This window comes from Ips typographus, linkage group LG15 (assembly GCF_016097725.1).
Source record: "Ips typographus isolate SLU linkage group LG15, UJ_Ityp_2.0, whole genome shotgun sequence".
NCBI classification, from domain to species: Eukaryota; Metazoa; Arthropoda; class Insecta; order Coleoptera; family Curculionidae; genus Ips; species Ips typographus.
In genome coordinates this window covers 2,695,554-2,708,660 of record NC_138436.1, presented here as the reverse complement: position 1 = coordinate 2,708,660, position 13,107 = coordinate 2,695,554, and the positions used below count along the sequence as shown (strand labels likewise).

Below are 13,107 nucleotides of genomic sequence, written 5' to 3'. Positions count from 1 at the left end.
TCAGACGCAGGCCCTTTAAGTACACCGACTACCTAATACAGGGTACTACATGGAAAATGTATCCCCATCGCTTATTACTAACCATTATCATACTACGTATATACCATTTAACATATCTAGTATTAAGTTTACTTTATCTCAGTTCTTAACTAACATTGTAGTCTTAAAACCTTTAGTAGATGAACAAAATAACAAAGCAGTAACAACTTTATATTTTCATACATACAAGCTTATTAACCATACATATAGCAATTATGAGAAACTAAAGTTAATGCAAAGCAAAAATCGCAGTAAGCGAGGACTAATAAACTTTCTTGGAAGTGGTATTAAATTTATCACGGACAACCTAGACGATAAAGACCTGGATACAATTACTCAGAACTTTGATATACTAAAGCGAAATCAACTAAATTCGATGCATAAGATCAACGAACTTAGTTCCTTTGCAGCTAATATAATGAATAAATTCAAGGATACTTTAGATATCATCAATCAAAATTCAAACACCATTAAAATGGGTTTTTCAAAACTATCGAATGAATTAACATTAAACTTGTGTTTACAAGATCAATACATCCAAATAAATGATCTAAATCAACTATTGGAAAAATTATTAAGGATGATATCTTTTGCACACTTAGAAACACTAGATTTGGAAATTTTGTCTCCAAGCGAAATAAATGAAATTTGGAAATATCTAAAAATTCATTATCCTAAAAAAGCTCTATGGCCTATACAACATATCACAGAATTAACCCTAATCTGTAAAACTGGTCTATTAATAATGGACGATATGGTCATTCTTGCAATCAAAATACCAGTGTTTGAAGTGAGTGCTTGTGATTTAAAATTTGTTTACCCCGTACCCAACAACGAGTCGCAAATTGTGATTACACCTAGCAAGTTCTATTGTAATGAACTTTGGTATAAAGTTTGTAACGAAATAAGTGACAAGTGGATATGTTCGAACCCACTTATTGATAGCTGTATTTTATCCAAAAATTGTCAATATGCTTTAGTTCACAATAATTATAAAGTTCACACATTAACACATGCACATGCTTTATTGTTCTGTACAAAAACATCAGAAATAATTTATGAAGATTGTTTTAGATTTGAAAAAGTGTTAATAGATGGCTGTACACTTTTACAAAGTAAATGTGATGTAATTATTGATAAGCAAAAGTATTCACTAGCTATTAATAATGTAACCACACTTTTACCAGATGTACCAAGTTTACAAATTACCAACTTTTCTCTAAATCTTAAAATTAAACACTTAGATAATCCAGGTCAGGTTCAAGACGATCTTTTAGAACCTATTAAATTTGAAGAATTACTTTTGCAGAATAACTCGCACTTAACTTTAGTTATTATTACTAGTATTTGTATTATAGTTTTAATTTGTGCTTTTTGTGTAATATTTTACCAGTGGAAAAACATAAAGATGTTAAAGTTATTCCCTTAAAAACGCTTCAAAATATTATCAACGAGGACGTTGAATTAACTTAGGGTGGAGGAGAAATATCCCTAAACCATATATGCACCTAGTACTTCTGCTGATGCACCCAATATTTCTGCTGACGCTAGTATTAAGTTTTATAAAGGCGATTGTAACGCTGCAACCGTAATCATTAAGACCGTGTCAAAGCTTCAGGCTCTTCAGCTTAATTGTTCACCATAATTTTAAGTTTTTAGTTTAGTAAACGTCCTATTTCAACAAATAAAGTCTTTTTTAAAAGTTACTCCGTCTGACTTCTCATTTAATTCGCTAATGACTAATTTGAACGGTATTCTATCCTTAATGTAAAACCCGACACCTCCCCCACGGCCTCGCCTGTCCTCTCTAACAAAATTATATTCTCTTATGTCCAGAGCTTCGGACCCCAAAACATCAGAACAAGAGCTGAGCCAAGTCTCCGATACTCCGAACAATTCGTGGCCATGAGCAACAATATAATCCTTAAGTTTATCAAAATTCTTGGTAATTGACCTAACATTTAAGTGTACAATGCAGCATAAGCAACCAACAAACTAGACAAAAATATATGGTTGCAAACAATGATAAATACGCAGACGAAAAGAAAACAAACCGCTCCGAAAGTTGAACGATTTGCCACCCCACACCCCAAACAAGTAATTAATTCTTAAAACAGTATATAAGTGTGAATATATAAAAAAAACAAAGAACAAAAATGATAAACAGCAAAAAAGAAAATCAATAAATATTTCCGGTGTGTACACCCACACATCCAATCATCAACAATCAAATATTATGGCTGTTAATAAATACCTGGCTATATGTTTATGTCACTGTTGGTTAATACGAGTAATAGCACCATTGACTTTCACATATACCACACCATGTAGACACCACGCATTCTTGTGGGAAAACTTTCGGTCGCGTCCAATAGATCCAAACGAAACTTGGTGATCCTCTCTAATGTTTATAGTAGAGATATTTGCTATTTTTTAGCACAACGCCACGTTCAATATCTTTGAAAAATGTTAATAAAATTGCAGGAGGATGTGCACCCGGATTTTTCGACGTCATCCGATGACATTTGCTCCCAAATCTTCGTTTTCAGTGTAAGAAATTCCAAATATCCTAATATTTATGCTACGTTGGGCTTGTTTATGGTTACCGCATTTGCGTTCCAATTCTAAATTGATGTCTTTTACAAAAGGGGGTGAGGAACCCTCAGCCTTCTCCACAACAAACTTTATTGAACCTCAATTAAAGAGGGTACGCTTACTAGTTTCGAGTACATAAATACTCATCTTCAGGAGCTTAAGATGTAAAATTTGTGCCGGCTGTCTTTTTTTAAAAAAGGGTGAGACAGCGAGACCCAAGGTAAATTAAAGATAAAAGCATAGAAACATCGCTCGATGTGTCCAATAAAGGGTTAAACAAAACTTGTGATGGAGAAAAAGGGAAAAAGTTGACAAAATTCTAATACATACTAATACAAATGTTTAAAAGAGTCGTGTGCGCTGCTCAATTGAAGTACGCGTTATCTGTCGATCCTGAATAATTTAAGTTTTATACTGGATAAAACTGTCGAAATTAAGTGAAAATTGTTAAGTGATTAGATCAAGTTGTTTTCTACAACTGTAGAAAGCTTTATAGTTGTGACCAAAGTAATAACGGCAGTACAACATTAAACAATAGAAATCTTCAGATTTTGTGTACTGAAACGGTCCCGATCGGGACTGTTTACGCTTCGTACTTACTGATAAACGATGGAATTCAACGACAACAACGTTTTTAAGAATTCTGATACTGAAAATTATATGACCATTTATATTATTTTATCATTATAATATTGTTCTTCAGACGTTGCACCGTCAGCATTTACTGTAATCTATATAAATGATGCAGCGCAGCATTACATTTAGTCATAATTTCTGTCTTAACCAGTGCGGTAATACACATATTGCTTTTCGTAATTTCGAGTTTTATTTTTAAAAACGCTAGTTGCCGAAAAGTAAATAAAATTGGCGCAGTCGGTAGGATTCCTTTCAGAGTACGGTTATTTTGTGTCGGAGTGCAACGATAGTTTTGTGCTGTGTTGTGTTCGGAATTTATCCATCTTGGATTGCGGAGTGACCTGTGCCTTCTGTTTCAACAGTTAAGAAAGGAATCACCCTTGTGATTACCCCTGCGGAGAGATAGCTTGTGACTCCTGGCAACATCGCTCTTGGTCAACCATAACGAGATAGCCAGCCTGGACAAATTGGCCTATGCTAGTGTCCACTGCAACCAACCTAGGGAGTGTATCTTCTTAGCGACAAAACAATCGTTTCCACAACCAATGTCTGGAGTGAGTACGATTAATCGAAATTTGCCACAAAAATCCAATTTTGCACCCCAAAGACCTTTTCAATCTCATTTCCAAAAAACCGGAAATCCGAACTTCACTTTTCAAGAGCTAACTCATGTAGAAAGCGAAGAAAACCGTGATTGTAAAAATTTGTTATTTAATCCAAATGATGAATTTAATGAGAATTATTACCCTGAAAATTTTGATGATGAATCATCAGAAGAACAAAGTCTTGTAGAACAGATGGAAAATTTTCAATTACAAGCCTCGGAAGAAACCAATGTTGTTTAAGCTTAAATAGCTTACAAATCAATCAACTACCATATGTCGAAATCCCTAGTTACAATATTCGATTATTGATTGATACTGGTTCACATGCATCCCTTCTTAGACCCTCAATAGCCGAAGAACATTTTTCTGAAGCAATTGTTACTCACACGAGCACTTTACAAACTTGTGCAGGATCAAGAAAAGCTACACAAAAAGCAAAAATTCCATTATTCTTATGCTACGGTATAACAGAACCAATCGAATTTATTCTTTATCCCTTTCATGAATACTTTGATGGAATTCTTGGACTAAATGATTTGAGAAAGTTGCAATTAAATATTGATTTAAAAAATAATCAACTAATTAATCACTACTTGCAAATTCCGTTTCAATATAGAAAATACTTTGATCATTACATGATTGAAATTCCACCTAAGACTATTCAACGGACAACCTTCAAAACCAAGTTACCAAATGACACCACTTGGACTATGCCCTATTATCGTGACAATGAAATTGAAATTCAACCTACTTTAGTGACGATTAATAACCAAAGCTATACGCTAGATGTTTCTAATCATACGAATAAAATTCTTACGATAAATTGCGATATAAATGAAAACATGCCCTTAGAATATCTTGAAAATTTTGAAATATTCAATCAATCAATACAGCAAAAAAACATGTCTTGTAATATTGATTTTATTAATCTAATAAGACATGACCATTTAAATCAAGAAGAAAAATTTAAACTTTTTAAATTAATGAAAAATTATGAATCAATTTTACATAAACCTGGAGACAAATTAACATTTTCAAATCAAGTAAAACATGTAATTAACACTACTGATGAAATACCAGTACATGCCAAAAGTTATAGATATCCACATATACATAAAGACGAAGTGAATAAACAAATTAATCAAACGTTAAATGACGAAATCATACGACCATCTAACTCACCTTGGAGCTCACCAGTTTGGATCGTACCAAAGAAATTGGACGCTTCTAATCAAAGAAAATGGAGATTAGTAGTTGACTACAGAAAGCTAAACGAAAAAACTATTGATGATCGCTACCCCTTACCTAATATTTCTGACATACTAGATAAATTAGGGAGATGTCAATACTTTACCACCATTGATTTAGCAAGTGGATTCCACCAGATTGAGATGGACTTAAAAAGTATCCCTAAAACAGCCTTTAACGTAGAACATGGACATTACGAATATAATCGAATGCCATTTGGACTAAAAAATGCACCCTCTACATTCCAACGTGCAATGGATAACGTTTTACGCGGATTACAAGGAAAAATATGTTTAGTGTATATGGACGACATTATCATATATTCCACAAGCCTTCAAGAACATTTAGATTCCTTAAAATTAGTATTTGATCGTCTTAATTCCTTTAACATGAAAATTCAATTAGACAAATCTGAATTCATGAGAAAAACTGTTGAATTTCTTGGACATGTTGTAACTCCCGAAGGAATAAAACCCAATAAAAACAAAATTCAAGCAATTCAAAATTTTAAAATACCAAGTACTCCAAAAGAAATTAAATCTTTTTTAGGTCTTGTAGGTTACTACAGAAAATTCATAAAAAACTTTGCCAAAATTACCAAACCTTTGACTCACTGTTTAAAAAAGAACGTAAAAATTATTCATGAGATTCATAAACGCTGTTAATTTATGTAAAAATATTTTAACAAATGATCCAATACTACAACACCCTGACTTTCAGAAACCTTTTATTTTAACAACAGACGCATCAGACTATGCAATCGGCGCTGTTCTATCCCAAGGATCAGTTGGAACTGACTTACCAATTGCCTATGCCAGTCGAACTCTAAACCCAGCTGAATGTAACTATTCTACGATTGAGAAAGAATTACTAGCAATCGTATGGGCTACTAAATACTTTAGACCATACCTATTCGGACGTAAATTTATGATTGTAACTGACCATAAACCACTCCAATGGTTATTTTCTATAAAAGAGCCAAACTCAAAGTTAGTCAGATGGAGATTAAAACTGCAAGAGTACGATTACACTATTCAATACAAAAAAGGAACGCAAAATTCCAATGCGGACGCACTTTCGCGCCCACCTAAGGAAATTTACCCTATAGATGTGACAAATTCCCCACTGACACACATGTCTGCTACATGCGATAAAAGTGAAGAAGACAAAATTAAAGATGAATACTTATGGCTTGATAGAGTAAAACATTTCTTTGAAACTCAAGAGAATGTATTTAATTCAAACCCACAGAAGATCAAACCTAAGCCAAAAATTCAAATAATATCGGATGTTAAAATAAGATCCCCATTTCCAACAAACAAAAATTCATCAACAACAGACACAGCTAGTGAAGGAATAACTGAAGAAATCACTGAAAATCCAATAAGAGAAGATAACTCAGATACGATAACAATACACACATCACATGAAGATCCAATTTTAGGAGCACCTTACGTCCATAAGAGTTTAAATACTTACACAAATCAATTAATATTCAAATGGACAGATAAAGAAAAACCGTATATTAACAAAACTAAATTGTTTGATACGAAAAATCGAATAATCATCTTTATAAACAAAGATCCAATTACTGAACAAATACAAGAACTTTTCAGAGATTATTTACCACCAGATACTTACTGTTTACACTTCCCTAATAAAGAATTAGAGCCAGTAATTATCAGGATTTTTCAAGAAACATTTAGACATAATATGTTCAAGCTATTCATTTCTAACATTCTACTCGAAGATGTTACAAATTCAAATGATCAAAAAGAAATAATCGAAAGGTATCATACAACCAAAACATCACATCGAGGAATGACAGAGAACATTAAAAACATAAAACAAACATATTATTGGCCTAGCTTAGAAAAAGATGTAATAAATTACGTCAGTACTTGTGAAGTATGTCAACGTACAAAATACGAAAGACACCCTTACAAAGTAATTTTTAAACCAACACCGACAGGAACAAAACCATTTGAACACATTTACATGGATACATATTCTGTATCAGGACAAAAGTTCCTAACGATAATTGACAACTTATCTAAATTTGCTATGGCATACCAAATAAATGAAAATGCTATAGAAATATGTCAAAACTTAATCAAGTTCTTTTCACATCATGGAACACCAAGTAAGATAACTACTGACAATGCACAATCATTTAAAAGTCACTTAGTACAAGACATGTAAAACATATCAAATTGAGTTACATTTTACTACACCCTATAATCCAAACTCTAACTCACCAATCGAACGATTTCATTCGACACTTAAAGAAAGTCTTGTCGCCTTAAGAAATGATCATCGGAATAAAACAATTCAAGAATTAGTTGATATTGCTATTTTAAATTATAACAACAGTATACATTTTTCACACGAATATACACCCTTTCAAATAATTAAAGGAAATCTAAATTATCAATTGAATTTTGAGAAAAACCTAAATCAAATTCAAACTGACTATGTTCACGAACTAGCGGAAACATTTAAAACACTTAATGAAAACATTACGTCAAAATTAAATGCAAAAAAGGCAAACGTTTTGAGTAAATTAAATGAAAAACGCGAAAATGACCCTGAAATACCCGTAGGTACTAAACAACTAATATCTAAACCAGTAAAATTGAAAAAGAAGTTACAACCTAAATATACATTAACAGAATTTAGAAATCAAAGGCATCCTAAAGATGTTAAAAGAAAATTGTAATTTCAGGAAATGAAAAATGGACTATTCTTCATATTTCTACCGTTACTCACCAACGCTCAGTACCGGATTGAAGAATTAAATAATCCATTACTACCAATTTCGCAAGGAACTAGTTATATAGTGATAAGTAATTACCATATTTATTACCATATCAATCTCACCAACATTAAAGAATGTTTAAGGACAACTGAAAAAACACTTTTACAAACCAACAAAACCTTGGACAATTCAAACAAACCTTTGTACAACCTTTTAAAGATTAGAATTAACGATTTGTTTGATCAAGTGAATTCAATTAAATCATCTGTAAATCACTACTACTCCTAGTAATAGAAGTAAAAGAGGTTTATTCAACTTCTTAGGAAAAGAAGTAGTAGTCCATTTTCTTTCAGTGGAGTTGTACAAGTACAAAAGGAAGGGAATGACACGCAGTCTTCTCCACAATACTTTATTACGACCTTCAAAAGGTAAGGCCTGCTCTACTAGTTTCGGACATATAAATGGCCATCTTCAGGAGCTACAAGAATAACTTACTCTACTTATGCGTAACAGGTGTTTAACAAACGGGAAAAACCTACCTCAACTCGACAATTAATGTGCGGGCTGTCTTTCTAGAAAGGGGGAGACAGTGAGACCCATGTTGTAAAGGTTTGTGAATTTAAGGTTGTTAAAAGTGGGAATAAAGCTATAAAAAAATTTAACACGTGTAGTATAAATTAAAAGGGTTTTAAAAAATTGAATAATTACCTGAATGGAGAAAAAAAGAAAAAACTGACACTACATCCTATTTAAATTTAAACACAAATACTTAAAATTAAAATTAGACCCATTTTAAGGGCTGGGTTAGACCCTATGGAAAAAAGATAAATTTAAAAACCAATCCACCATCCACGGCAGCGGCGATCGAACAGGAAACAAAATGGTGATTTTTTAAAAAAACTTTGAAAAAACCGCAGTGATAAGCCGTTAATACAAAGGCAGGGGGAACGTTTAAGAGGGGATTACAATAAAATCAATAACCTAGGTGACAACAGGTGGGCAGTTCTGCAACCCACAAATCAATCAAAGATTAACAATAAAAGGTTAAAGCTGCAACCATTTATACAACAAGATGTAAAGTTAAAACCAGAAATAAACAATGCACTAACCAACAAACATGTGGCGGGTGGACAACGCAATGAGCAAAAAGGGGGTAGCCAAGGGCTCAAATAAGATTTTAAACCCCGCAGAAAGTGCAAACACCGACCAACACGCTAGTGAAGGAGGGGATGTTGAAAGATGGGGTGCTGGGAGTGTTTACGAGGGATTAGGAAGCATTAAAAGGTGAGGGACTTAAAAAAGGAAGTTGATGGATGGTTAAGCTGATCATTCAGGCAGGTGTGCCCACCATCATCAGAGGCCCTGTTGATCTCAAGCACCTCAAGGTGGTTGAGGAGGCTGCCCTTTGCACACACGTGCAGAATCTTGAAACCCTGTTCAGTATTGAAGGTGTGGCCATTCAGACGAAGATGCCGAGAAAAATTAGATTTCATATAGCTAGTGTTTAGGTTGGGGTTGTTAGTGAACTTCAAGAACTCCCGAGTGTGCTCGTGAATACGAGTGGAGAACCTCCTGCCCGTCTGACCAACATAGAGAGCATTACATCCAGGAGTGCAACAGGACAGTTGGTAAACGCCTGATTTATGCAGTTGAGGAGTAGGATCTTTGGAGTTAAAAAGGAAATGTCTGGAGGTGTGGGAAACTTTGAAGCAAATATTTATGTTGTTAGACCTGAAAATATTTTTCATCTGAAGTGAGAGAGGGCCTAAAAAGGGGATTGAAAAGAATTTTGTATCTTCAGATGTGTCTTTGTGTATTAATTTCTTATTGACAAATTTTTTTAAATGGTTAAAATAAATTTTATTGATTAATGTATTGGGAAATTTATTATTGGTTGCAACTGTTTTAATCCAAGAAAGTTCTAAATTAAAATTTGTTTCAGACATTGGAATGTTAAATAGGCGGTTAAAGAAACAGTTTAGGGACGCAACCTTCTGATTGAGAGGATGATTGGATTGGAAGGGGATAATGCAGTCCGTACTGGTGGGTTTGTGATAAATGGAGAACTCAATGTGATTATAGGACCTGTAAAGCAAGATATCAAGGAAAAGTAGTTTATGGGATGACTCTAATTCCATGGTGAATGAGATTGAATGCTGTAAATTGTTAAGAAATATGAATAGTTGTTGAAGGTCATTAGGGACCCGTCAAAAATACAAAAAATGTCATCCACATATCTTCTGAAAAATACTATTTTATTGAAGGAGCGGTAGGATTCTAGGGAATGTTCAATGTTGGACATAAAAATTTCTGCTAGTAGAGGGGAGAAGACATGAACCCATAGCCAGGCCCCCGGACTGTGAATAGAAGGTGTGGTTGAACTGAAAGGAGTTTTGATCCAGTACCAGAGCCACTAGGGTTAGTAAGTCTTCCACCTGGAAAGGGTCCAGACCTTCGGAGGCAGACAACAGATCTCGGACAAAGTTTAAACGATCGAGTGGTGGGATGCTAGGAAAGAGGTTGAAAACATTAAATGATACCATGATTGCTGTGTCAGGAATGGTTATGAGTTGGGAACCTGTTACGCCAATACACACGATTCTCGAATATTCCCGCTATACGTTTATTGTATGGCGAACATTCCATCCGATGCGCCAATCCAAGTTTAAAGATACCGAGACATGTCCAAAAGTAGCTGTTTTGTGGATTTGCATTTTACATGGGGTTAAGTAACTTCCTTATTTTAAGGCCTAGAGGGTTGAGACTTCGTATTAGCGGGGTAAGTTTGGGACACCCCTAGGAAGCGGTTGCCACGTTGTGCACTTTTTCTCTAAACTTAGGGAAATTCTATATAGTGACCCCCTCGTTTTTTCCCTGAATTTCAGGAAATCTTAATCTGGCTATGAGGCCTTTGTAACAGTATCATTGAATGATCGGTTATTGGCTGTTGGAGGTTTTAATAACCGTCATGACAGTTTAAATTCGGTGTAAGAGTTTGATATTAAAACCAATAAATGGACATTAGTCACATGTATGCTTTCCTAAAAAGGTGAATTTGGAGGAGCAGTGTTGGATTTGGTCAATTTAGAGCACCTCGTGGGACAAACTAATACCTAGTTAATGAGAACAATGTGATATGTACACGGTGATCATTTATAACGTCCCCTCTCTCAACTTTTTTATTTTTCACATTAGAAAAAAATTATGAATAGAAAAGTTGTACGAGATGATGCAAGCTATTTGCAGAATATATTGTTATTTATACAGGACGTTTCAGAAATGCGTGACAAGTCAAAGTTATATTTTTTCAAATGGAACACCCTATATATTTTCAATTTTCTAGAATTATCAAACAATTCTGAACATTTTTTTTTTAATATGTCCTATACCTAAATGTAATAGTTTTCGAAATATTCGCATTTCCACTAAGCTGCTAGATTCTAGAAAATATTCGATAGATTCCAGTTCTAGGTGGCGGTGAATTACGCGGTCACAAAAAAACAAAAACTTTGTTTATTACTGACAGTAGTGACAGTTACACGTTGCGGGAATATAACATTATTTTTATTAAAATGCCTTATTCCGAAAGAGAAAAACAATTTATTCTGCAAATATTTATTAAAACAAATAATAACGTTAAAATTGCTCAAAGGGCACTCCGTAGAATTAACCCCCGGATGCATATTCCAGATAAGCAAACATTTTATAGGATCTATGAAAAGTTTCAACGAACATCCAGCCTATTGAGAAAAGAACAATGGAAAGAGATGAAAATATGGATTTGAATATTCTGCTAAAAGTTGAAGAAAATCCAAACATTTCTCTGAGAAAAATATCGAAGAGTTTGGAAGAAGAGCATGGCGATTCAAAAAATACCTCTTATGGGAGGAAACAAAACACTCTCAAGAAATCAGGACATAAAGGATTCAAAATATGGCCCACAACAAAATTAACGCCGAGACAAAGGGAAAAAAGAGTTGAATTTTGCCAAACCATGTTGGAAAAAAATAACTTGAATAACCCAAATGAGCTACTGTACCAGCGCACAAACTTAACTAGAATAACAGAAAGACTACTACAAATTCAATCCAAATGGAAAAACAACCAACAGAACTGGACCATACTAAATCCTCTTTGCCTCACAAGACAGACAAGACAATCCCGTTTTCTTTTTCCATCGACGACTCTACTCGAACACTTACAAACATAACACAACTAAGACAATAATAAATGTTACAAAATGTAATTTTAGGTTAAGATAAATGTTTGCAATACTTTATTTTAGATTATTATATTATACCAACTTAAAGTAAGCCTAAACCAACAAATGTACACATAATAATCACTGGTGATTTTAATATTGAATTTCTTAAGGACAACAAAAACAAACATAGAATTTTATCACTTATGAACTGTTTTAATCTTCAACATACAATTACAGCAAATACCAGAATAACGAGTCGAAGTCAAAGTTGCATAGATAACATATTTGTTAATTTTCCTTACATACAGGGGTGGGCATAAGTCACCTGGCAGCCTTGAAAACAGTTCATGCGTCAGACCCACCACTCTCGCTCGGATTTCAGGTGCGCGTAGCAACGCGGCCGGGTGGGCATAAGTTAGTATGCTTGTCGACCTCAAGCAACACAGATCAAACCGGTTTTTTGCGTTGTTAGATTGTAATTTTTGAGTAAAATGGCACAAAACGTTCGAGTCAAGTTTTCATTACAACAGCGTGTGTTCTTGTTGAAACAGTTTTATTGTCTGGATCGCGATTATGGAGCTATTGAAGAGGGTTTTAGAGAAAAGTGGCCTGATACACATTTCCCAAACCGCAATTACATGGTTGAATTAGCCAAAAAGTTTGAAAGGACCGGTAGTGTTGAAGATGCAAAGCGTATTGGGCGTCCACGTTCGGTGCGCACTGAACAGAATAGCATGATGGTAGCGCAAAGTTTCGTCGAAAATCCTCGCCGCTCTGCCAAACGGACATCGTTGGTGCTTGAAATACCATCTCGTACACTTCGTAGAATCATGGAAGATATCGGTTTGCACTGTTATCATCCTCATTTGCTGCAGCAGCTAAAACCGCGAGACCATCTGCCGCGCATGGAATTCTGCGAGTGGTACCTAATTATGAAAGCAGCCGATCCTTTTTTCGAGAGACAAATCTTGTGGAGTGATGAAGCACAATTCAAGGTTGATGGCAGGGTAAATAGGCATAAC

At 34.4% G+C, this 13,107-nt stretch overlaps 1 protein-coding gene across 1 annotated transcript; it reads left to right on the top strand.

The window, feature by feature from the left end:
- The first annotated feature begins 8,998 nt into the window (after positions 1-8,998).
- Positions 8,999-10,061, top strand: LOC145738272 (uncharacterized). The gene is made up of 2 exons (XM_081993098.1): positions 8,999-9,165; positions 9,216-10,061. The coding sequence occupies exons 1-2, from the start codon at positions 8,999-9,001 to the stop codon at positions 9,376-9,378; spliced, it is 330 nt and encodes a 109-aa protein (XP_081849224.1). The 3' UTR covers positions 9,379-10,061.
- Positions 10,062-13,107: the final 3,046 nt, after the last annotated feature.